The sequence below is a fragment of the Hypomesus nipponensis genome, chromosome 1, assembly GCF_054491055.1.
Source record: "Hypomesus nipponensis isolate SF chromosome 1, ASM5449105v1, whole genome shotgun sequence".
In the NCBI taxonomy this organism is placed as follows: Eukaryota; Metazoa; Chordata; class Actinopteri; order Osmeriformes; family Osmeridae; genus Hypomesus; species Hypomesus nipponensis.
The window spans coordinates 15,103,564-15,128,025 of NC_140361.1; the positions used below are offsets into that span (position 1 = coordinate 15,103,564).

General features: G+C 45.4%; 4 protein-coding genes and 1 long non-coding RNA gene across 6 annotated transcripts; 1 reads left to right on the forward strand and 4 right to left on the reverse strand.

Annotated features, from left to right (window-relative positions):
- Positions 1–4: 4 nt before the first annotated feature.
- mrpl18 (mitochondrial ribosomal protein L18) lies at positions 5–1,738 on the reverse strand. The gene is made up of 4 exons (XM_084696884.1): positions 1,483–1,738; positions 1,119–1,290; positions 700–934; positions 5–401 (listed from the first exon to the last, which is right to left on the reverse strand). Exons 1-4 carry the CDS (start codon positions 1,583–1,585, stop codon positions 324–326), a joined length of 588 nt encoding a protein of 195 aa, XP_084553010.1. The 5' UTR covers positions 1,586–1,738; the 3' UTR covers positions 5–323.
- A 2,750-nt stretch (positions 1,739–4,488) lies between these two features.
- LOC146302740 (uncharacterized) lies at positions 4,489–9,659 on the reverse strand. Of its 2 annotated transcripts, XR_014753325.1 has the most exons (10): positions 9,463–9,659; positions 8,304–8,452; positions 7,720–7,852; positions 7,262–7,534; positions 6,802–7,086; positions 6,471–6,625; positions 6,181–6,339; positions 5,999–6,016; positions 5,647–5,895; positions 4,489–5,295 (listed from the first exon to the last, which is right to left on the reverse strand). XR_014753325.1 is itself a non-coding variant. In XM_084696855.1 (9 exons), exons 1-9 carry the CDS (start codon positions 9,512–9,514, stop codon positions 5,713–5,715), a joined length of 1,407 nt encoding a protein of 468 aa, XP_084552981.1. In that variant the 5' UTR covers positions 9,515–9,659; the 3' UTR covers positions 4,489–5,712. The 2 variants fall into 2 exon arrangements, 1 of the variants encoding a protein (XP_084552981.1); XM_084696855.1 differs by having other exon boundaries at positions 4,489–5,895.
- Positions 9,660–9,813: 154 nt separating this feature from the next.
- LOC146302741 (uncharacterized) lies at positions 9,814–12,246 on the forward strand. Its single transcript, XR_014753331.1, has 3 exons — positions 9,814–10,096; positions 10,253–10,297; positions 12,011–12,246. It is a non-coding gene; the product is annotated as an uncharacterized LOC146302741 (long non-coding RNA).
- Positions 10,768–19,430, reverse strand: LOC146302742 (V-type proton ATPase 116 kDa subunit a 3-like). The gene is made up of 21 exons (XM_084696790.1): positions 19,278–19,430; positions 18,416–18,568; positions 18,031–18,109; positions 17,694–17,836; positions 17,427–17,522; positions 17,156–17,217; positions 16,939–17,065; positions 16,762–16,844; positions 16,533–16,626; positions 15,202–15,414; positions 14,687–14,837; positions 14,336–14,475; positions 14,029–14,186; positions 13,828–13,918; positions 13,486–13,604; positions 13,173–13,386; positions 12,817–12,933; positions 12,594–12,692; positions 12,276–12,396; positions 12,008–12,179; positions 10,768–11,618 (listed from the first exon to the last, which is right to left on the reverse strand). The coding sequence occupies exons 2-21, from the start codon at positions 18,530–18,532 to the stop codon at positions 11,525–11,527; spliced, it is 2,490 nt and encodes an 829-aa protein (XP_084552916.1). The 5' UTR covers positions 18,533–18,568; positions 19,278–19,430; the 3' UTR covers positions 10,768–11,524.
- Positions 19,431–19,651: 221 nt separating this feature from the next.
- On the reverse strand, positions 19,652–24,344 carry LOC146302743 (pre-mRNA-processing factor 19). Its single transcript, XM_084696928.1, has 16 exons — positions 24,175–24,344; positions 23,750–23,899; positions 23,517–23,593; positions 23,141–23,282; positions 22,928–22,998; positions 22,756–22,821; positions 22,588–22,629; positions 22,403–22,477; positions 22,125–22,200; positions 21,883–21,992; positions 21,589–21,744; positions 21,400–21,469; positions 21,096–21,269; positions 20,897–20,979; positions 20,595–20,700; positions 19,652–20,423 (listed from the first exon to the last, which is right to left on the reverse strand). The coding sequence occupies exons 1-16, from the start codon at positions 24,191–24,193 to the stop codon at positions 20,326–20,328; spliced, it is 1,515 nt and encodes a 504-aa protein (XP_084553054.1). The 5' UTR covers positions 24,194–24,344; the 3' UTR covers positions 19,652–20,325.
- Between the last annotated feature and the right edge of the window lie 118 nt (positions 24,345–24,462).

Consider the following 24,462-nt stretch of genomic DNA (forward strand, 5'->3'; position numbering starts at 1 on the left):
CGGCCATGTTTGTCTGTCCGCTTCTTTATTGGCGTTTCATATCAACATACATATACAATATTTGTACACTTCATGAGGAGGGGGTTGCATTTTTACGTCGACCAGCCAAGTTGGAAACCACTGCTCACAAACCGTAATCCTGTTGAATGCAGACCTCAGCCCCGCGCTGCTCTTGAGATGCGTCTTTCGAGTGTCGCCAAGCAGCGCTGAGTGTCTTTGACGTTCTGACATTGAAGTGTGAAGCCATGTACAGACTACTTCGAAATATGTCTGTCTTCACAGATACAAGCACAAAGCACAGCCGCTCCTGAGGTTCGTCGATTTTATATGCCGATGTACTTCCTCCGTGGTTCGCTAAGTGTGATTCCTCCCTCTTTCATGGCTGTCCGGAATGACTGAACCTGGAGCAGAGAGACAGATTTACACATAGCACACTCACTGTCCCTGGCTTAACATGACTTCAACCAGAAATAACTTTGTCAATACCTTCAGACGTTACATACGACGTGTATATTAATGATAGCAGTCCAAGTCGGCCAACTACTAGCCTGGTAAGGCAGACCATTACGCCAACTGGTGTGGTTGTGTGAGCTCATGAGGTTGGGATGGTTTAGACTATATCTTCGAGTGTAACACACAGAACAGACCCAGAGTGGATAACCATTGTCACTCGGGATCTATTCTCCTTCCTGTACTCACAGCATTGGAGCGGTACTGCCAGGGAATGGCTCTGTAGACCATCCTGGTGATGCCAGCCTTTTGGCATCTCTGGGCCATAACCTCGCCTACGGCCTGACACGCTGCCACACAGCGGGTGGAACCGAGCTCCCGCTTCAAGGCCCACTCCTGGGTGGAACACGTTAGAATAGGAACTTGAGAGTTGTAAGAGAACACCTCGGCTGTCACATGGTGCTGGCTGCGAGAGAACACCAACCTGCGGAGAGGTAAGTGAGAAGGATGAAGAGGGTGAAGTGAAATGAGAGGGGATATTAAATGCGAATTGGACTTACACTGGCAGCACTTACCAAGGGTACATTGCGCACACACACTGATTTTACATTGCGAAAGTTGGCCTTGTAATAACCATGTCCACATTTCTCACGCGTACAAACACAAACCTGTGGTAAAACTCTCGATGGGGCCAAATCGTTTTCCATCCTCTGTCTTTGACCCCGAAAGCCATCAGCTCCAGATTCCGCGGGTTTCTGTTAACGAATGTCGGGTTTACCGCTTCATTGTTGTCGGCTAGAGGCTCCGCTGGCTGTGGGGCCAGCTGGCTGAAACAACGGGCTGAGGTGGGGGGGCAGCAATGCAAGCTGGGTTGTTATGAGGCAGAGCAAGATAGGCTTTTGCTTTACTTTAGCTAGCTCCAACAATACACACACCTACACTGACTTTATAAATTAATAATAATTTATTTTTCAAACAGTCATCACCTGTAGCCTAATCATGTTGTTTTTCAGAAAACGTAACGTTTAGTACCTGATTTAACACTTTGGCTGGTTGTTGTCCCTCGAAGCCCGTATCGTTGTATTTGACCTAACACTGTCCGGAAATGTCGACATATTTCACCCAAAACAGCCATTGCCTCTCGAGTGACAAACAATATTCTCCGTTGATTATCAACCCTCGAGGATTATAATAAATAACAAAATGTGTTCCACAGGATGTTCACGTTAGCATGTGTAAGGTTAGCGACATGTTTGACTTTCGGTCCACTTCCGTTGTCAACCGGAATAACATGTTCCTTTAAGTCCACCGACTAAAAGTGCACTGACGGATGCACCGAATGGCTGAACCAAAGATTCCTATTGAATTATTCTTACACCCATGCTCACAACGACCAGACCTAACCGATATTATAAATCCCATGTTCTTCATTATAACTCACTATAAATATAGTGACTTATTATGGTAGACTTCCTATGGTAGACTTCCCCTGTCACGCAAATTTTATTGATTATTTTTAATGTTTGATTATTCGCACACTATTAATCTAATGCACTAAATAGCAATGTTATTAGTTGTGTTGCTTACATGATAACATTGATTTATTTCGCCCTTATACAGTTTTTAATTTTAACAGAAGCAAACCCAGATTGGTCATGTGATGATTTGAAGTATTCAAAGTCTTACAGTACTAAGTGGTGTACCTAATGTGGTGTACTGAAAATTAGCTAAATAAACCAGACAATGCATCTATGCCTACACAGTTAGCCACTTTATTAGCTTATGGTTTAAACCAGCAATGTGCAAAAGTGCAAAACATTCAACTCCAAATAACTAAAAAATACAGTATTTTCTTATTTCTTACAAAACTGATATAACAATTAAACTGATCTGGGATTGTTGAAAACGGACCTGCTGTATCATCAATTAGCACTGGCACTTATGGGCAGGAGGCGTTGGTTGTGGCCACTGGCCAGGCTCCAAAATGTTTCAACAGCTGCTTCTAGGGAAGATTCATATGTAGACGGATCAGAATATTCATTTAACAACATAAATGATTTTACACAGCAGCAAGCCATCTGAGCACAACGTTTAATCTTTAACTAGCTAACTGAGGCATAATGATATTGAAATATTATACCAATGACACCAAAGCGTAGGATCTATGCAAGCTACTCTAGGCTAGCTTTGTTAGCGAGCTTAACTGTCAACTAGCCAGTTTACGTTAGCTCACAACGTAGCCTAGTTAGCAAACCTGCAAAGTTCAATGGCAATCGGAATTTATTTTGAAATGGTTTTTAGCTAGTATGCATTCGCCTAGGTAAATCCGCCTAGGTGAATGCATACAAGCAAAAGAAATGCCAATTTTAACGGGGGGATCTAGCTATTGTTATATTTTGTTAGCTAGCTAGTCTAAGTGTTACACTAAAATGATAGTACAGTAGCTAGCTCTAGCTAACGTTGAAGGCTTGTTTGACGCATGTATCTCTAGACAGTAAATGTTTATGGTTAAAAACGAATTAATCATGCAAACATACCTTGATCTTGCTGTTTTTTCTCTTCCTCTGTTTTCTTTTCTCTGCACCAGAAGAATGTCTTTTTTTGTGACATTGCTTTTTGCCGTGTCAGATTGCAAGACACAATCTTTTCTGTTCTTGAACAATCGACAACGTTGTTGCTGTATGAGTGCTGACAAAGGCAGGCCCCCAAGATAATTTATTAAAACAGTAGTAGTAGGCTATTATCTTCCTTGCCAGCCGGTTAACATAATATTGAGTTGAGTGCAAATTTGTATAATTACCATTAACATAATATCATTTTAAAATTAAGCTGTAACTTAAAGTGCTCTTGGGGGCCCCCTTGGTGGTCATGGGGGCCCCAAGCAGCCGCTTCATTCGCTTATGCCTTGGGCCGGCCCTGCAGCCGGGATGCAGGCGACCCGGCGCTGCATGAAGTCGAACGCACCTATTTTCACCTGGGTGGCAGGAGCAGACATCCCAAGTCTCACGGAAGTTCTGGGAGTCTCTCGCATTTTCTATTTTATTTATTTATTATTCTTTACAAACCATACATTGTCACATCAATACTCTTTTTGAACATGAATGTACAGAACATTTGCCAAATTGCATAATAACATCGTAATCAAAAATACACATTTTATAATACAGAATGAATTACAAGTGAAGAGAAAAGGAAACAGACAAAACAAGAACAAAGATAAATTGAATATACATATATATTAAATCAATTAAATAATATGACATAAAAAGGGAAGTTCAGTTCAATTATGGTTCGTTGACATTGTGGGAAAGTGCTTTAGCATATCATACAATTTTTGTTCTTTTCTTCTGTTTCCAATTTTAAGGAGTTACGGTATAGTTTAAATTAATTTAAGAAAAAAGGACATTTGGGCGATGATTTCAAGATTCTGCATAAAAAACTGTGCAAAACATAGTATAACATTGCAACATAAATCATAATTTTTGTTTTGCAGTATCATCCCAAATGTAACATCATCTCTTGAGATAGAAGCTGGGAATATTAAGACATTTTGTTTTATCCATTTGTGGATGTTGAGCCGAAATGTTTGTACTACCCTGCATGAGAAAAAATATATGGTATGTGGTTTCCACGTCAAATTTACAGAATGAGCACGTTATCATTAATATTAAAACAAAGCCTAAGTAATTCTTTGGAGGGATATATGTTGTTCATAATTTTGAAATGTGTTACTTTCATTTTAGGTGGTATAGGTAGTTTTAGATACATAGTTCTCAGTTTATTTATTGCACTTTTATCAAATCTTTGCATGTCATTGTGTCTCATTGTGGGTGGGAGAATATATGTCCTTAAGAAAAAAAAAAAAAAAAAAAAGCCTGCAGTAGTAATTCTCTTATATCTTCCCAGAAGAGTCTATAAAGGTCTCCAGTGAGACCGGCTGAGCCGGGGGGCTTTATTGAGAGAGAGAGGGGACTAATTACTGCATCAAGTTCTGCATCACAATGATCTTTTCTCTTTTGTTGAGGTAGACAGGGAAGCTTATTGCGGACGACATCTTTATTAAAATGAAAAAAAAGAAAAGTGCATTGGTCACTAATAATAACAGATAGCCCCAACAACATTGCGGGTAGCCAAAACATGAAGCACATATTGTGAACAACCACAATAAGTGCCAAAGGGAAGAACCATAAGAGCATGTAGTTAAGCAAGTAACAATACATTAGCTACAATACATTGAGACAGTCGGCAGCCGGGTTAGGGAAGTCATGTAGCCATGCAACAGCTATTCAGTGGAAGGTAAAAATATACTACATATGCACAGCACTTGACAAAATGTTTTTACACTTGTAATTTAATATGTTCATGCTTATTGTATTTATTCATCCACCTACAATATTGATAGTGATGCCATTATTGCGTAGCCCAGATGAAGCTCCGGATCAGGATACAGTTCGGTTGGCTTTTTTTTAAAGAAATGGAAAGAGCAAACATACTTTCTTTGGAGGGTGTTTTAGTTTCAAAGCTGCAAGCCACGCTGTTTTGCGTTCCTTATTCCCTGGCATGGAGTGCAAGCGGGCAATGGACACTGACAATTTCTTAAAAGTTGTTGATGTTCGAAGCAAGACGTTTCCGACGAAAATCTTCAATTTTCTTGAATTGTTATGGCAACCAACAAGGGCACAAGTGTAACCTGAACCCATGTTAACAACATTTAATTAAACACAATTTATTCTAATCAATGTAATGTTGCCTTCTCTGTCGATATCATGGCACGCTAGTAGAGGTTAGACGCTGAACAGCAAACGCAAAACCGGAAAGCAGAAGTAGTTCAGTACCCATTGGTTGCTGGAGAAACATGTGGATAATGCAAGAAGGTAAATATTCCCAAACCTTTACTGGTGAAGAGAGGTTTAGTACACAAGGCATCACGGGCATCAAGGGCAGTGCAGTAAGATTCACAGAAGTGACTGCTAACTGGTGGTGGATAGTCATAGTACAAAATATTGGATAACCCATCAGAGAACATTTTTTTTTTTTTTAAGGCACAAATTCTCAAAGAATAAAAATATTAATGTATAAAAACTGGAGATGGTGATTTGGCTTGCACTCATCCTCAACTCAACAAAGTAGACCTGAAGAATCCTTAGAAGGTGCCCACATATGCCCACAATAAATGAATGATAAAATAATTCATACTTATCCATAGAATTCGGCCACATAAGACGCGTGACCAGACCAAGGTCCCACAAAATCCAGTATTTTCTACAGGAAGTTCAGTTTGTCAGAGGTGTAGACATCTGCAGAGGAGGAAGGGTCTGAACTGGGAAAGAGGTCAGTGTGGTGGTTTAGTCTCTGAGGAAGCTTGAACTGAGTCTCAGAATCCGAAGAGAGGAAGTTGAAACCCAGAGAGAACGAAGGAGGATCCAGTCCTGTGGAGGTGGACACCTGAACGGAGAAAGATAAGAGAGGGAACATGAAACAAGGGGTCAAACTGTGTGAATGGCTTGCATAACACACACATACGAGTGCATGGGGTGACTTTAGATACCTGAGTGTGGGGGTCATCCTTAAGGGTCGTTGCGTCATTGCATTGGTTTTGACACGTGCCAAAGACAGAAGAGAGAGGAAAAACATCCATCAGGTTTGGGTAAATAAACAAACATGAATGTTCGTGGAGTGAATAAGGCTCAATGTGCAGAAGGGAAAAGGATATTATCAGTGACCACCTACCGATGGATTGGGGGGAGGAGGAGTGGGCTGGTAGGGATACGTTGGGCCGGAGGGTGCTGCGGGGGATACTGTGACGACTGGTTCACTAGCATAACTCTGAAAATATGGGGGGCTGGGGTAACTTGGGCCTGAGGGTTGACTGGTCATGTGACAGGTTTCCTGTAAAATGTACACCAACAAGAACAGGAGACAAAACCAACATGTTTAGCAAACTAGCTAAGGAACCAAATGACTGGTGCTTTGCCTTCTTCCCTCACCACCTCCCTCATTGTCTACAACACTTAACTTACGTCTTGGTGGACCACGACCTGCCCCGACCCTGAAGCAGAGGCGTTTCGTTTGGAGGCGTTCCTCTTACAGCAGCACTTCCTCACACAACAACAGATACCCACCAGGATAACGACTGAAACTCCCACAGAAATGTTAGTCTCCACAGAAGTAAGAACTGAAAGACAGGGAATGAAAAAATCACTGTGTTCAGTATTATAGCTTAAAATATCAAAACATCCCAACGTCAGAATGACCTAATCCCCCAAAACATGATTTTGTGTATGGATGTAAATGACAGGACAAAACCTGATGGTATCTTTTACACACATATTAATCTGTTTTGCCACTTACGTTTTACCTTCAGCCAAACTACTAAAGCCAAGTTGTTGTCCTGGTCTCTGAGCTCAAACTTGCCAGAATCCTGGTTCTCTAAATGTAACATTTGGAAACGAAAACCTCTCTCCAACATCTCAAGCCTATTTCGGGTGGGATCATACATTTCTTCTCCATTTCTAATCAGAAGTAAGGCCTCTGGGTCCCCTTCCTGAAAATAGTTGAGGTTGAACTGGGTGGAGTCCAGGAAGAAATTGATGTTGAGTGTTTCACCACGTTCCAGAATGTACCGCTCAACCTGTTCTGAGAGAAAAGAGAAACATGAGAAAATGTTGAGTAAGAGACGATAGGATAAGAAAAACAACACACGGTATACCGAATGATGACCAACATTTACCAGGCAGTAACAGTGCATGCGGTCACATACGTTTTAGGAAGTGAGAGCAATAGGGCAAAGCTTACAATCTGAGACCCTCACCTTTCACTTCCAGCTTTGTTCTGGACAGAAACCGCCCATCGCTCTTTCTGAAGGTATAGAGGCCCTGATGCTTTTGGGTGACACGCGATACCACCCATGAACGGCTTCCCATCCTCCCCATGCCCTCCATGCCAGCCTGGGTGTCTGTTTGATTCCAGAGTACCATTTGCTCAGAGGAAGAGTCTAAAGGCAGGAAGTCTAAGGTTGAAGCTTGATTGACAACAGTCTGCAAGAACCTAGAACCGTAAGTCAATTCTACTTTGGAAGAACAATCTGAAAAACAGAGGAAACAATAAGGGTGAATGCGAGACTTCTTAAAAACATCCAAAATATTAATTAAGACATTTACAGCAACTGACAGCAAATGTGGTCATAATGTTGGGAAAAACCTCATTGGCTTCCCATTAATGAAACAGCTGAAGTTTCAATGTAGATGTAATAAATGTAAGTCCCCTCACCAGTAACTTCCAGTCTGAGGATATCAAATGTAACGCCATCATCATACATAACAGAGAAAATCCCATCATCCTCTTCTGTTACATCTGGTATTCTCAAGGTCCAGAAGCTGGATTTGTAACGTGGGTCTTTTAGCTGATGGGAATAATTACAATGATTTAAATGTTTGCATTGAGAGCACATCTTCATACAATGTCCCAGGAGCATGACAACAATATGGAAAATATAGGGAATAAATGGAATCATAATGTTGTTTTTCAGTAAACAGGTAGTCTTGCTTGCAAAATGAGATAGAGATCAATGGCTTATAAAACTGGTGTTTTGTCAGACTAAAGAATTGTATTTCCATTGTTTCCTAGTAGGAAATTCTTACCAGAGAAAGCCTGAGAGGACAATTAATAAATTCCATTGAAATAGCTTCTAGTTAAGCCATGGATCTGCAGTGAATACTGTAAGATCACTGTTCATAAGTCATGCAAGTCACTAACTTGGATTTTCACAGGAAACGGTTAAGGCTGTCTCCAGACACAACCAAGTCAGGTCTTCATACAGTTTGCCATCAAGAAATTAATCCAACACTGCTCACCTCCAATTTGTCAAACACCAGTGTCTTGGGTGATCCCTGAGGGCGTGATGGCTTGAAGAACAACTTGGTAATTAGGAAATAAGATTCGTAATTTGGTGGAATAACATAGTCCGAGCCATAACAGACGTGGACAGTCTCCAAGTCAGCACCTGATATAGATAAGCAATTGTACTGTAATGCAAAAGGCGCTCGACAATTGTATTTCCTGTAAAAACACAAAACAATATGGGTAGAGCTAGCCTATCTGTAGGGTTACACTGCAGTTACACTGGTGTCTGTCTAGTGTGTGATTTAAAGTGTAAATGAGAGTCGTTTCCTAAGCAAACTAATACACAGATGTACTGTGTCACTATTTAAGAAAATCCACCAAAAAACTCAAACGTAGAATTCCAAGACGTCTGTAATTAGCCAAGTGGTCTTTACACCCTTGGCTACTAACCTGAACTTCAATGCCACATCCTTAACTTGATGTCAATCTGTTCAGGAAAATGTCCTCTACAGGACTGTAAAACTGCTAAGATTTCCCAGTTAGCACTTCTGAGATATTTGAGTTCATGCCCGATGAGTGCCCGCACCCATTCACTGCAATGAAAAGCTTAATAGAACTCCGACTCGGAATTTGAGCTTCAGGGACGCATGACAAAAAATGACAACATTTGGCGTGTCGGACGTTTTAGGATTGTTTATGTGATGTGTTCCCATCGTATTTAAGACTACATATTTTACAAACAAGAGGTTTGTTAATGTAACTGTATACATATTTTCCTTGTAACGGCTAATCAGCTAACATGTTAAAGTAGGCTACATTCAAAGTCACTGTCGTAAAACTAGCCACTTTTTCACAAACAGCTGATTAACGGAAGTAGCTTCGAGGTAAAATTTAAAACCTTTAAAAACGTCTAAATTGAGCAAATATTGTTGATATTATTGTGCACACGTATTTCAGTATAGTTAATAAGTAATTTAATTCTATAATTTCCCCAGCAATAACTATTAAAACGTATTTCAGGAAAAACGCTCAAACGGGTTTGTCGTCCCTACTAATAGTAGTAGTAATAGATAGTAGTACTATCTGACAATCACTAGCATTGTCAGCTAAGTGCTACTGTAGGAACTCAGTTACCTCTTACAGTAGCACTTAGCTAACGGTCATACTCACCAGCAGGACAGCAACATGATAAACTAAGCAGAATGCATACCCAGACAAACATGATCTGCAAGGCTAGAAACAATTAGAAAACAACAACAAAACTACTCTGGGACGTGTACGATATGTATCCAACGTCGGGTCAGAGCCTGTTTAAGGAGAGCCTTGCCACTCCGTATTAAGCCCCATTGTACCGAATTTGGTTGCAGTTCCACTTGAGTTCCACTGGGAGTGATCGCAAGCGAGTGCATGTTGAATGGGAGTTTATGGAGCTAAACGGCTAAATTTGTCTCTTTTGCCTGATTGTCGTTGAGATATCTCCGATTTGATTGTAGTTTTTGCATGTTCAACATGGATTATAGGTCGAAAGTTGAATGAACGAGTACTTATGTCCTTTTGATTTCTTACAGGGTGAGTCGTTGTTGCCTATAACACGGTAGCATTCTGCTAATGAATGCTGATTGGTTAGTGAAGGACTGATACGACCAGAGCTCTTGCTTGATGGCATCCGAAGCGGAATCATGAGAATGTCAGAGCATTCGCAACATTAGCAACAACATTAGCAAGCCAAAACTCTTTCTAGCATGTGTATTGACAGGAAGAGCCTAACCCGTCAGCTGTGTTGTCGATGCCCTGAGAGAAAAAAGTAAGTGACCAGAGCTTGCTGTAAAGCAGTAGCTCTGGTCGTACGATGTGTATGATGTCAATTACATTTTCAAAAGCTTTTAAAAACAGAAAGGCGACTTTGAAACAATCAAACAACCAGCAGTGTGTATTTTTTTGCCTCCCCTTTCTATATTAGACATTCTCTGGTGGGGTCGAACTCTGGTAGCTCAGGCTGAATTAGGTAAGCCTGGCTCTGCCCTCCTACGTACTTCCGCTCAATTTGGATTTTGCTTCATGTACGAGGGTCTGGTTAGCCTGACGTTGTCATACTCATAATTCTAGTCAGAATATGAGTCTGAAAACTCTCCATTGGGCTTTGAGTACGGAGCGTGTTTCAACCTAGCCTGGCTGCCAGCCCAACTTCTCCCCGCCCACAAATTTTTTTTTGTGGGCGGGGACTTCCCTGAAACGAGTCTCTTCAGGTTGGGATGTCTGCAGGAGGTAGTTGTAAGGTACATTTTTATAAGATAGAAGATAAACTAATGCCAGTAATAATATTATTATAATTGAATTAAATGTACTATAATGTAAAAAATTACAGATTTTTGCATAGGGAGCTTTCGGTAGCAAGGCATTTTGCTGGGGTGACAGCTGCCTACCACCACTTGGATCTGCTAGTGGTCCCACCATGAAAAACACTCAAATCGTATGAAGCAGGAGATTCATTTTAATTTGATTTGGTACAAAGCCACAGTGATAGTGCAAACAGAGAAAACGGTAACCAGGCTTACAACCATTCTGTCCCATAATGCTTTAGTGTCCCATCTGTCCATGTGACTTGACATTGGATAAAGGCACCAAGCTTAACATGTCAGTCTACCAAGTCCATGAAGGACACCTACAATCAACTTTGGAAATTGCATTCATCAAGATGACTGTCCCTGTCACGAGTTCCCTTCTAGGTTGAATAGTTACCCAGACAACACATGTAGTTCCCTTTACATAACTGCCATCTGCAACCAGATTTGAAAAATGGACAGTAAGAGTAAACAAAAATAGTAATAACAGTTTACTGAGTTAAAAACAGTAGGAAGTCTTCTTCCTACGACAGTCACAATGATGGTAAAACGAAAATGGTCATATAGTGTGTACTAAAAAAGTGTATTTTGGAATTTGTTTCGCTCAACAAGTGAGAGAAGAGAAATTCTTAATTTGATCGTAGTTTGTGCGGGTTCGTAACCAACACTCAATGCCATAGTTTAAGGGCTAGTGCATTCATGCATTCTTTACCACGGTGCACGATAGAAAAAACTTTTTAAAACTTTTTTAAATGATCACTGACGTGTGTGTGTGTGCATTTTGGGGGGTGGGGGTGGGGAGGGTGGGGGTTAAAATACAGTAAGAGATGGACAAATCACGATGATTTAACAACAATTTGGCAACTGTTTTTGGCTGGCTATGAGAGCGATCATACTGGAGCTTGGGCGTTGATCAGAGAGGAGAAGGAGAAGGGGTTGAGCTTGTAGCCTGTTCCACTGTAGAACTTGTTCTGGAACTCCACCCTGGAGGAAGAGAGGGATGACCAACCAAAACACAATATTCCAGTCAGTCTGTCTTCTATCCAACAATTCATCACTAATGAGTCTATTTCACGTCACTTCATTTTCTTCCGCCAGTCTGCAATCTCTCCTTCACCAAACCTCCACATTCTCTTTTCCTCCATCCTTAACTCAACGTTTTAGGTGAGTGGCCAAAACATAAACACCCCTCCCTCCCTCCCTCCCTCCCTCCCTCCCTCCCTCCCTCCCTCCCTCCCTCCCTCCCTCCCTCCCTCCCTCCCTCCCTCCCTCCCTCCCTCCCTCCCTCCCTCCCTCCCTCCCTCCCTCCCTCCCTCCCTCCTCTCTACCTCTCCCCACCCCCACCACGCTTCCTCCTTCCCCTGCTCCCTCACCAGTGCAGGCGCAGGGCGTGCAGGAAGGCCGACAGGCCCTCCATGACCAGCAGGATGGACACCGACAGCACGGCGAAGAAGAAGAAGATGACGACGAGCACCACGGAGCCCAAGTAGCCCTCCCAGCGGAGCGCGAGACGCATCACCATCACCCACAGCACCTCCGACAGCTCTGCACCGCCAAGGACAGACATTCAGTGATGAGTGTGATCGTGTGCGCACATTTAATAAAAATGTAGGATCGAGCGTGTGTGTGTGTGTGACTCACGCGCGTGTGCCAGACTGAGGGCCCACAAGCGTAGATAGGAGGCTGTGTTGGAGATGCAGCCTAGACAGTATTCTATAGTGTGGATGGCCTGGTGCATGAATACATCGGCAGCATCAAACTCCTACAGGGTGGGGGTGGGGGGGGGGAGAGAAAGGGAGAGAATATGAGAAAAGACCAGAGAATTGAGCAAAGAGGAGCGAAGAAACATTACAACAACAACCGAAAACAAGGCCTCAAATTCGACTGTAAAGGAATGTGAAGTTAAGGGTCCCTTTCTTTCTCTCTCTCTGCCCCTTTCCCTCCCTCCCACCCCCTTACCTTTTCCTCATCGTGAGGCCCCCCTTCCACATCCCTCGGTTCCTGTTGAGCGTTGTTGATGGATCCGTTCTCCGCCAGTAGGGGGCGCCTGTCTCCTTCCTACCCAGAAAACACAGACTCCCATCAGCACCGCCACGCGGACAGAGCTAGCATGTGGGAAGCGCTGAGCCGACACTGCCTCCAGAGGAGCCGAGCGAGGGCTGGGAGACGGAGCGAGTCTGACCCTGAGCGTGACGCGCCGTCTCCTGCGGTGTGTGAGGTACTGGCAGACGGGCTTCCCCAGCAGGAGGACCGGGACGGAACACAGAGCCAACACCACCAGGATCGTCTGCACTGTCGTCTACAGGGAGGGGGAGAGAGGGGGGGTCAGAGACGTTCAGAGAGAGAGTCAGAGAGAGACAGAGAGAGAGTCAGAGACAGAGAGAGTGAGACAGCGAGAGAGAAACAGAGAGAGAGATACAGAGAGTGAGTCAGAGAAAGTCAGAGAGAGAGGGAGACAGAGAGGGAGTTTATACCCTGTAGATGTACACCACACGCACAGACACGCGCAAACACAAACACGCGCGCAGACCCGCCCACCTGCCCTTCGTAGAGCGGAGGGTTGTCCTTGTTCTCCGTGAAGAGGAACATGTCTATGAAGTGGATGAGGATGCTGGGGGCGGTGTTGGACTGATCCGTCCCGAAGGCCAACCACTTGTAGACCACCATGAAGACCAGGTAGCCAAACAGGCAGAGCATGAAGAACAGCTCGGGGAGCAACACCAGGAAGACGCTGCTCAGCTTGCCAAAGTGTCTGGAGGAAGGAGAGGAGACCCACCTCGTCAACACGGCACTTGCACACAACAGCCCCACGAACCGAACCGGCAGTCCCCGACGCGTTGAGACGACTCACACGTAGTTGAAAAGAGAGAGGCACACGCCGAAGGTCATGTGAATGACGCCGATGATGACGGACATCTTCATCTTGTAGGAGTTGAGGAAGGTCAGGTGGTTGGTGGACAGGCCCCAGATCTGATCCGGTTTGCGAGGAGGTGGTTAGCGTGCCAGCAACGTGAGGTCATGAGGACATCGAGGTGTGAGGGAGAGAGAAAAGAGATATCAAGGTCAATGAATGAGAAAGTCGCACGACCAACGGTGGGAGAATACGAAAGATTGCAGTGATAGATGGATGAATAGATGAATGGATGAATGGATGGATGGGTGGATGAGGATGTAAGAAAGTGCGGTGCCCTACCGGATCAATGCCAAAGGGATAGGGGCCGGTAAAGACTCCAGTTGTGTTTGGGTCCAGACTTAGGAACGGGTTGTCACTGATGTCCCTAGAACTGAAAGATTTGTTTGTTTTTAAGATGAAAAAAGACACTCGTCAGACCATGTCACAGGGTCACCTGAAGTAAAGCTCTCTGTGTGTGTGTTTGTGAGTGTGTGTCCTTACGTCCAGACTCCGTTCTCAAACATGGGCTGGATGTGCCATGCCGAGTTGAAGGGGCTGAGGCCACGGCTGAAGCACTCGTTGTAGATGGCCCCCGTGTAGATGGAGAACAGACCCATGAGCAGGATGAGGTAGCGCCCTCCGAACATCATCTGCCAGATCTGGACCGCAGGGAGGGAGAGAGAGAAGGAGGGAAGGAGACGAAGCATGTGTGAGGTAGTGGCGGTGGTGGTTTCGTGGAGGGAATTTGAGACAGAAACAGAGGATCACCGTGGAAACAGCCGGTAGTGGCGCGTGTGTCCGTGCTCACCTCGTTCCTGTTGTTTCGGAGCTTGGGGTCCTTCTCCTCCAGGACCATCCACAGAGCTGCCATGGTCATCAGCAGGCCATGGCCCACGTCCCCGAACATGACGGCAAACAGGAAGGGGAAGGTGATGACGGTGTACAACGCTGCAGCCAGACGACGACAGCGAGGGGACGGAGGCCCAGGAGAAAGATGGCAGTGACCGAAAAAGAGGACAGAGACAGTAAGTTCATCTTCTAGAACTCCAGTCACCCAAAGGAGTTCCTTGTCTTCCTCCCTACAGTGTTAGGAACTTGAGCCATGGGGATTGATTTAGGCGTTGTTACTTGATTGACTTTTTGACGTAGTGAAGGGTACCTGGGTTGACCTCGCCATAGCTCGCCACGCCATACGCGTCTACGATGTTCTGGAAGCCCGCGGTGAACGAGTTGATGGGAAACAGGGTGGGCGGAGGGGTGGTGGTGGGCAGACGGTTGTAGAACGAGTCCACTCCGCTCCCACTCTTCCTCTGGAAAACGAAACAGGATGGAGGGGGGTGGTTAGATGAACACACCTCGATACGTCAATCATACTTTTCATTCCATTCACTGGTTTTCCCTCCCTCCTCTTCTCCTTCCGCCCTGTCGTCTTCGTCCCTCCCTCCCTTGCTTCCATCCTCTGTTCCTCCCTTCTTTCAACCGCCCAGTCCTCTTCTTCCTCCCCCTTCCATCCCTCCTTCTATTCCTCCCTCCTTCAACCCCTCCTTCTCTATTCCTTCATCCCTCTGCCCCCCCCTCCCTCAAGGCATCCTGTCTTCACCCCTCCATGTCCTCCCCCCCCCCCCCCCTGTCCTCACCCCTCCATGTCCCCCCCCCCCCCCCCCCTGTCCTCACCCCTCCCTCCCTGAGGGCGGCCTGCAGTTGGGGCAGCTTGCTGACAGGACACCAGGCTTCGGCGATGAGGCACTTGTCGGTGACGGAGGGGCTGCAGAGGTTCAGCACGGCCTGCACCGCCTTGCACTTCTGGACCCGGACCTTCCACTGGGGGAGGACGGCCACCGCCCGCATCAGCAGCTGCTGGAGGTAGTTCTCCGTCTGCTCCAGGACCTGCCGGGGAACAGAGGGAGAGCAGGGATGGACTTTGGAGTTTTGTCGCATTGTGGATCCCTGCTATGGTGGACAGGACATTATTTGAATTTTTATTGTAAACTATAGGTGCGGTTTATGTCGTTTGTTATAAGACCACAAGGTTATTTGTTGCATTTTTGAGTTTATTTATTTGAGTGGTGGAACGTTGTCGGCGTTAACGTGCTGCCTTAACGTGAGACTTTTATCGGGCGATAAAAAAAATATTGCCGTTAATCTAATCTCAAAATTGGGTTGGGAGCTGGGTCTATACTACGCAAGGTAGGATGACTTGTCTTTCACCTTGATATTTTAGCGCGGATGTATACCTAGCCGAATTGCACTGTAGGGGGCGAGAACGAGACTTCGAACCTGTGTGTATGCCTTGTGTATGAAATTACCACATCAAACGTGACGTGCTAACATGGATGCAGCTATGAAGCCGTCTGGTTTGCTTCAGGGAAAATGTATTTTTAAGAAGCTTCCCAATGGAAACCTTGACAAGACTAAGGTTGTTTGCACCTTGTGCTATGCGGAATTAGTTAACTGTAGGAGTTCATCCAGTCTCAAATACCACCTAAACGCAAAGCATCCCTTAGCTAATGCGGAAGATTCCGGGCCAAGCGCTGATGTAGCGCAGGGGAAGAGTCATTGTCAAACTATTATGTTTGAATGCAACTGAGGCAAGCCCGTCAGCACAGCTCTATCAGCCAAGCTAACTAATCTAATAAACAGTTAATAAACACAAGTACATCTTATTGAACATAATTTATTTTAATCACCAATTATCATAGTATAACAGCTTTCTCAAGCAGTTTGTGATGCATTTTGGAAACAGGAGATGAGCCCCTGGTCTAATGTGCCACCTGGCTTGAGAAACCCGTTCTCAAAGACTTACTTTTAGTCATTATTTGGGTAGCACACATATTCTGAATGCCTTCGGCGGAGATCAAATGAGCCATTTTAATCTAGATTAATCTAGATTAATCTAGATTAAAGCCAAGATTACAGTGAGATTAATCTAGATTTTAAAAATTAATCTATGCCCACCACTCATTTATTTATTTTTTTGCATTAGTTTAACAGTTAGTTAGACTCACAGAGTTGATGTCTTGAATTCTTCCATCCAGTCCTTGGAGAATCTCCTCTCGTTCTGTGACACTGCTAGGGTACGCAAAGGTTTGGGTGTGGAAGCTGAGGTGTGCGAGGGCATTGGAAGAGAGATAGAGAGAGACATTAGACGGAGAGTGTGCGCACAGGACAAACATCGGCTGTTCCATGCAATTTATCTGCAGGAGAAAAAAAAACAACGTCAACAGGTTTACTGACCAATCACAAATCTTCTTGACTTTCTGTCCAATCTGATCTCCCCAATAGGAGATGAGGAACACCGTCCACTGCACCAATTCCCCCTGTAATAGACAAACAAACAAGCTTTTAGTTGATCAGTTGAGCGCTTCCATGACTTCAGTGATCACTCCATCCAGCCCAGATGTCTCTCCTCACTGTGTCAGGATGCTCCAGTCGTTCCTCCATCTCTCGGAAATCCACGATGATGTAACCACGGCATGCTCGCCATAACAACCGCTCAAACGCAGGGACCTTCCATGGGTGGACCACTCCTGATACAAAACTGGTGGAGCAGGAGAGGAGAAGGGGGAGTCAGGCTGAGCTTAACTGTTGACACAGATTGAAGGGAAGGTTTCTGGTTTATCAGACCTACCTGAGATGAACATCTTGACGGTTGTCAAACAGGCCTGGAGTTTCCGTAGTGGGAGGTGGGCCCTGAAATGAGGAACAAAGGAATCATTTGTAGTTCTTAATGTGTACTTCCTGTTTGTGGCAATGGAGAAGTGGGAAGTCAGTCTGGGAATAAAACCCTTCAGGTGGAAACTTGTATGACTATTAGGGAAGGGGGTGGGGGGATGGGAAGGGGTGGGCAGGGGTTGGATATTGGGTTAGAGCTGGAGAGTAATGGGAGTCGTAGTTCTCACCTGTGAGCCAGTAAGGGAATGGGTCTGGGTTAGAACTCCTCTGTACTGGCTAAGCTGGGTCTGCTGGGTCTTCAGACTGGCTCTGTTTCTGGACACCTACGAGAGAATGAGAGAGCAACACTCACACACACGCACAGCTATCGTCCAGGATATATCAGGTTGGTTATGAGGGATACCAGGTTATCAGTTATGAGGGAGCTGTGGGTTACAAACAGCTGTAACGTGAAGGAGGATTGACCCTAACCACGTTGAAAAAAGGCAGCTGACCTCTTTCATCTCCTTGGCCAGCCTCTCGCTCTCCTCCTCGATGGTGATCAGCTCTCTGGGCTGGGGGGCGGGGGGGGTTGGGACGGGGGCGGAGAGGGGGCCCTTCAGCCGAGCGGACCGCTGGATCTCCTGCTCCAGAACATCTGCCGATAAAAGGGACGTAGGACACAGAGAGGAATATGAAAGATAGATTTGATTGATTCAGCATAAAACAACCTCAAATTGTGTTATTTTGTTTCATGTCTCAGTTCATAAGGTCAAAATAACAAATGTTGGGTTTCTACTGTGTGTGTATGCTTAAATATAAATAAGGTTAAATAAATACATATATACTCACTGAACGTTTTCTCCAGTTCCTCACATCGTCGCACCTCCCCCACAAACTTCCTCTGAAAGGAGTTCACGTTGGGATTCAACTGATGTCCAGAGAGCCAGAAGGAGAATTTAAACACAGGAGTTAAATTATTGGATTCCATTTACAATTGATTTAAGTCACATACTAATTTGAACAAGAAGAAATCCATAATGGAAATCGCAATGCAAACACTTTATGTTTACAATGCAAACAATTTCTATTTAAACTATGTAATTAAATCATCTGTTCCAAAGATTAGTTTGCTGATTGTATTATACAGCATTACTCCCTTTGTGCTTGTAGTAGGCTAGATCAAAGTGATTGGTTTAGCATTGATGGGGATAGGAGACAGTAGTAACTAACTCACGTCTCTGAACTCCACCAGGCCCAGTTCTCCCAGCTCGCTGACGCAGTTGTAGGCAGAACCGGACTGGAGAAAGAGCTGCACCAGGCAGACCTCCTCACTGCGGAACATGGAACCCATCTCCAATTGCGGAACACTGGTGGGGTTCTACTCAGTCTGGCAATTGAGGGGAAAAAAGTGACAGAGAACTTGGGGAGAAGCGCTGGGAAGAAAACAATTGAGAGGTGGAGACAGGCTGATACATGCAGAAAAGTCAGATGTAGACATAGATAGGCTATTTGAAATAGATTTAAAGTGCATTAAGGACTAAAACTAAAAATGTTAGCTGACTACAACTAGGATAGAAAGACGGGTGATTAATGACAGTTGGGAAAAAGGGAAGTGAAGGTTCTCTATTCTCCCTCTGATAAAGATAACATACTCTAGGCAACAAGTGGAATTTCCATTATTGCAAAACAATCTGCCTGAAGTTACTGAAAACTTTGGATACTTTGAGTCTCAAAATGTGCCTGAACTGCCGAGAAGTACCATAATACAGTATTTCAAAAGACATTGAACTAAATCTGCCAGCGACCAACAGTTTGAGCGACAAAAGGTTTCAGTTTTGCTTCATCATAAATAACAGAAAAGTACAGTATTTAGCCAAGTATGTTTGCCACAGTACAAATGATGTATCATAGCCGAGAAAGTATTTACAGATAAGTAATAAGACGTAGGCTAAGTGTAGCCCACTAAGAATTACAAACAGAACCCCCCCCCCAACAATTTGCAACAACCACAAAGACTACAAAACTGTACAGCAATGTCACTTGTTTTGAAAAGTGGCGCTACAAGCTAGGCTATGACAAAGCATTTTAAAGTTTACCTGGTTTCTGTTAACTTAGCTCCTCGGTTGTAGTCGACCACACCGATCAGTTGCAATTCGAGTCGTTTACTTGGAACGACGAAAAATACTGTTTTAACCGAGGGAAGGAACCGATCTGGGACTAGTACTGCATTCACAGTCTGTTCATTTGAGAAGTCACGTTACTTCAGCCTCTCACGTGATACTGAGTCATTTGGCTGTGTCAACTTTGAAGTTCTAAACGTTGTCCGGAGATGCACTGCAAATGCTAAAATGTCGATGTTGCTGCATTCTAGTTTTAGTTTTATCAGCTTGTGTTTCAACCTAGTCGTTCTGGTATCTGCTGGGAAAAAGAGCCATACACAACATACCAATGATGAAGCAAACCACAAATGTTCCTACGAAAAGATTATTTATTGGGTGGGTTCAAAACGTAAATGGGTATGAAGACACTGCTGCAATGGGGGAAATATAAAAATGTGATTAAAGGCTACAGGCCGAAATCTAAAACAAGGGAAATAGCATCAGGTCATAGGACCACATTATCTTTCCTCCAATTACACTCACAACTAACCACACAAGTCTTCAGTTGTTGACCTGCACCATTAATCATTCGACCTCCAGCGGCACACATTTATCGAGCTAAACATCTAACCCCGCAGACGCTCCAGGTATGTGTATTTCATATGTCCTATTTAATTCATGGGCATTACAGTCAGGAATTTCACAATACAGGAAAATTGGAGCACGTAAACAGACAGTCGGCAAATGCTTAGTTCACAGATTATTGGTTGAAATATCGGCATCTTGGTTTTTTTTTATAATACAGAAAAACAACTTTAGGACTCAAATCCATATCCCGTCACCTTGTCTTTTACCTAAACACAGAGGGGTTCAAAAGAGTGTATTTGGTCTTACACAGTGACAGCTTGTGAGACCATAAGATTATTTTCAAAAGTCTTCCCCCCACTTGTCTTCTGAAAATGCAAACCAAAGTATTCACTACCTCCCTCTCTCTCAACTTCCCCTCCCTTCCCCTCCTACCCCCTCTCTTCTTCCCCTTCTCTGTCTACAGACTATAGAACTTTAGACTTCTGTCCATTCCAGCAGAGGTTAGGAACTGAGCGTTGTCCCCAAACGCCACCCCAGTTACCAGTCCAGAATGGTCTAGAAAAGAGAAAAATAATTACATTAGGTATAACATTAGGAATTTATATTAGTTGACAAACATAGATGATCATTAGTTTTTTTGGTAATAATTTGTGACTTTTTTTAATCATGACTGGTTAACAATAACTACAAGGTATGTGACAAAGGCTGAATGTGTATCTTGCTTACCAGAGAAGTTGAGGACCTCAGACCACTGTTTGCAGATATAGATCCTGATGTCGGATCCACCCACAGCAAGGTAGGTCCCGCTCTGGTCAAAGACCAGCGACTTCACCTAAAAACGCAAAACACAGAGAATGAGGCACAACAAAAAGTATTAGCCTTCATCATTTCCCCCTGAAGACAACAAATATATACTTTCTCCTTCAAAGCAATCCCTTTCGCATATTTCTAATATGAAGAGTATATTCTATGCTTGGCAGTGAAGAGACTCAGCCCAGGAAGCTACCAGGAGGTGTACTGAATCGAACCTCGTAGTTGTTGTCAAGAGCGAGGGTTTTGAAGTTCTTCAGTTTCCTCAGATCCCACAGCTTCACCGAGCTGTCCTGGGCACCTGCAGACACAAGGTCAGAGATCAGGGGGGCCAAACTCTTAATGTTGGTCACATTGCCAAACGCGTAACGACAGGGCATGACACAAACGGCAGAACGTCTGACTCGGGGGACCCACCGGTGGCCAGGTAGTAGCCGTTCTCGGAGAAGGCGATGGAGGTGACGGGGCCGGAGTGGCCGGGGAAGTTGGCCACGTTGGTGCGCTCCTTCAGGTCCCAGATCTTGATCTGGGAGTCGGCCGTGCCCGTCCCGAAGATCAGGCCGTCAGGGTGGAACTGAGCGCATGTCAGAGCTGGGGACGTGAATAGATGTGACACGGGTATATAGGGGTGAGGCCATTAAACAACACAAAATAAAATGTTATGGTGTTTTGTTTGTTGTTGTGGGGGGGGGGGGGGGGCAAGACAAGTACACAAACTCACCACAGCCAGCGCTCTCATCAGTCACTTTAGTGAGCACCCTCCCAGTTTGGATATCAGAGAAAGCCCAGTACTGAAACACATTAAAACAAAACAATCATCAACAATCAATACAAAATATACATGAAATGTATACGTTGAATGGGGTGGCCACAGGGTTTTGGGTCGTCTGAAAGAGCGTGGCAGGCGTACCTGATCCTCGGAGGAGCTGAGCAGGTAGTCTCCGGTGGCGTGGAGAGACAGACCGGTCACGGCCGCGTCGTGAGCTCGCACCACCTGGACGCAGTTGCCCCCGGCGACAGACCACACCCGGATGGTGCTGTCGGGAGAGGCAGAGAACACCACAGACTGCCGAGGGGGGGGGGGGGGGAGAGAGAGAGAAATGTGTTAAAGGCATAACCCCATGCATGGCGAGATGATCGGAGAAATGCTCCAACGACGCTACTCGGCGAGATGTGCGAGGCTGGGCTGATGACCACTTCCTACCTGGGAGGGATGGTAGATGACAGAGGTGACCTTCTTGGTGTGACCCTTGAGGGTGGCCACGATCTGCTCCTCGGTCTTATCAAACACCACCACGTTCTTGTCAGCCCCGCCTGGCGGCACGCAGGTGGAGGAAAGAGCATGTGACAACAACAACTAGTCTTTAATATTAGCGGATGGGCCAGTCACAAAGGAGAGTCATTGGAAAACAGCAGAGGTGAAGAGGGAAAGGGAGAGAGGCGTACCGGTGAGGACTTTGTTGGTGTTTGAGGGACAGAGGTCGAGAGACAGGATCCCAGGGACACTGGCACTGTGAAGACCCTGGGAGATTAAAACAAACACACACACCTCAGCACAGGTAGGGCATTACATAGCCAGGCATTACATTGGCCAGCTACACAAAATCTAGGTTAGACCATGTTAGTACAAGTCAAGACAATGCCGTCTCATCAAAACCAAGGTAGGTCAAATGAGCAGAAAGCCTTTTTAGCGCCAAACAAGTTCCAAGTGGCCGGATACTTACAGCATGGGAAGCCACCTGGCGATATTTGCTCAGGTCCTCAGCCCTAACCAGCTCCTCGGGCACTGTCTTTCCTCTCTGGAAGAAGAAAAAGGGGAGGGACAAAAGGTGAGGAGGCCGAAAGGTTAAGGGTGTGCCTGCATGAATAGGGTCTTCCGTGTGTCTGCGTCCTTATAGGATGACGCTACCTTCTTTCTCTCCGTGGTCAGGACGGTGGCCTTGTCTTGGAGCTGAGAAGATACGAAAACAAAGACAGGAAATGAGGACACGCGTGAACATCAGTGCGGAGTCCACTTTCAACTGAAGACGGTCGCGGATGTGTCACACCAGAGAGAGAAGCAGGAATAGAGTCTTACCTTCTGGATGATCTCCGGGGTCATTCCAACCAGTTCATTAGTCTCCATGGGCTCTCCACCGGCTCCCTGAGAACGAAGACGGGAGACGGTAAGAACGAGAACACGAGAGATGGACAGAATCCAACCAGCGTCCAACCAGCGTCCAACTGCGGCCCGAGTGTGCGTCACTCACCACAGACGGCTGCGAGGCAGGGAGAGCCTGGGGGGTGATCAACCCAGCCTGGGGCTTCAGCGTGGCGAGGGCTGCGTACGGAACAGGACGAAACGTTAAAAACACTCTCCCTGACCCACGACCCCCAGCCCCCCCAATTGGTCATGTGTCTCGCTGTCAATCGACAAAAAGCAAACGGCTCGTGAAGTCCACCGAGGTGACGGTCTGGCTTACCCTCCCTGGCGGCGGTGACCTCCTTGGTGAGGCGGGCGATGACCCTGCAGGCGGCGTCGTGCTGGTACAGGGCGTGGCTGAGCTCCTGCCGCGTGGTCTGCAGCTGCTGCCGCAGGGTGAAGCTGTGGAGCATCACTGCGTCCTGCGGCGAGGGGACAGGGGGAGGGAATGAGGCCCGCGTGGAAGACGGGAATGATCGGAGGATATGAGATCGGCAAGGAGGCGGGGGGGGGGGGGCAGAAATAGAGATAGAATGATCGACTCGAATGGCGATAGGAGACCGGGCGGGGGGGTCGTAGGGATGGATGTGTTGCTTTTGTGCAGGGCTTGTTGTGGGAACTGAGATGGTCTCCGATGACCTGAATTAGGAACTCACCCACTCGTCTTGCAGGGACTTAAGGATGGCAGGTATGCTGGTGGCGGACGGAGCCTTTGGTCGGATTGGGTGGGACACTAAATAACACACAATACTGATCAAAAGTGTGCCCAAACATTTTTAACCCTCCATTGCAACCACACTTTCCCAGAACAGACGATCCTCCATTTACTTGAATGTACACATCTAGTGTACGCCGTGATGTGGATATTCATCTTGTGCCGTCTGTTTACCTTTAATATCTATAAGTTGCTCCTCTGACAGGGGTTGGCCGTTCATAGGATCCGTTCCATTCTCCACTATGTATTTCTCGATGAGTCGGCGCTCGAAAACTTGGTTCGAGACCGGGGACACACAAGGATGTTCCGGGACCTCATTGGAAACTGAGGGAAAGACAGCGTTACAATCCAGCAAACGGTTAGCTTTGTTAGTTAGCCAACATGCAGCTAAAATAAGATAAACTACGTTTAGGAATATATTAATCAAAAGTGAATCATCGCGATATCCAGCAAACGTAAACTACATCGAACTGCCCTCGACATCAAAAGTAGAGTTCAATTTAGCTAGCCAAAGTAGCGTTATTGAAATGAAGGTACGGCTAGGAATGGAAACTAGCTTTGTAGCCGAGCAGAAATAGCCGAAATCAATTTGAACTTACTTGCACAAACCAAAGACATCTCTAAAGTACACGTCTGTCCTTCGCAGCAGAGAACTCTCGGAATATTTAGCTTTCCAGCCTATAATGGTGTTAGAAGTACTTTATTTATGTTTTTGTTCGAGTTACAAGTAGCACGCTGTCCTTACATTGCCGCTACAAACACCAATGCATTTTGGGATACTATCGGTCCTCCAGTGTTCAACAGACCCAAACACGATACTGCCCCCTACTGTTTAATAAATGGTAGTCTGATTGCATGACTTGAAAAGTACTGACTGTGAGGTCAGG

Bases quoted from the DNA above. Each gene is read 5' to 3' on its own strand.
- mrpl18 (XM_084696884.1), bottom strand. From the start codon at position 1,585: ATGGCTGTTTTGGGTGAAATATGTCGACATTTCCGGACAGTGTTAGGT. The intron at 935-1,118 runs GTTTGTGTTTGT...ACCTCTCCGCAG, and splicing joins CATCGAGAGTTTTACCACAG to GTTGGTGTTCTCTCGCAGCC. The intron at 402-699 runs GTGAGTACAGGA...TCTCTGCTCCAG, and splicing joins GGCAGTACCGCTCCAATGCT to GTTCAGTCATTCCGGACAGC.
- LOC146302740 (XM_084696855.1), bottom strand. From the start codon at position 9,514: ATGTTTGTCTGGGTATGCATTCTGCTTAGTTTATCATGTTGCTGTCCT. The intron at 7,853-8,303 runs GTGAGCAGTGTT...TATTCCCATCAG, and splicing joins TGGTGTTTGACAAATTGGAG to CTAAAAGACCCACGTTACAA. The intron at 6,340-6,470 runs GTAAGTTAAGTG...TACATTTTACAG, and splicing joins AGGTCGTGGTCCACCAAGAC to GAAACCTGTCACATGACCAG.
- LOC146302742 (XM_084696790.1), bottom strand. From the start codon at position 18,532: ATGGGTTCCATGTTCCGCAGTGAGGAGGTCTGCCTGGTGCAGCTCTTT. The intron at 17,523-17,693 runs GTCAGCTGCCTT...ATTCTCTCGTAG, and splicing joins TGGCCAAGGAGATGAAAGAG to GTGTCCAGAAACAGAGCCAG. The intron at 12,934-13,172 runs GTGGGCGGGTCT...CCCTCCCTGTAG, and splicing joins CTCCGCTCTACGAAGGGCAG to ACGACAGTGCAGACGATCCT.
- LOC146302743 (XM_084696928.1), bottom strand. The intron at 22,201-22,402 runs GTAAGTATCCGG...TTAATCTCCCAG, and splicing joins GCCAGGTGGCTTCCCATGCT to GGTCTTCACAGTGCCAGTGT. The intron at 21,470-21,588 runs GTACGCCTGCCA...AATGTGTTTCAG, and splicing joins TCAGCTCCTCCGAGGATCAG to TACTGGGCTTTCTCTGATAT.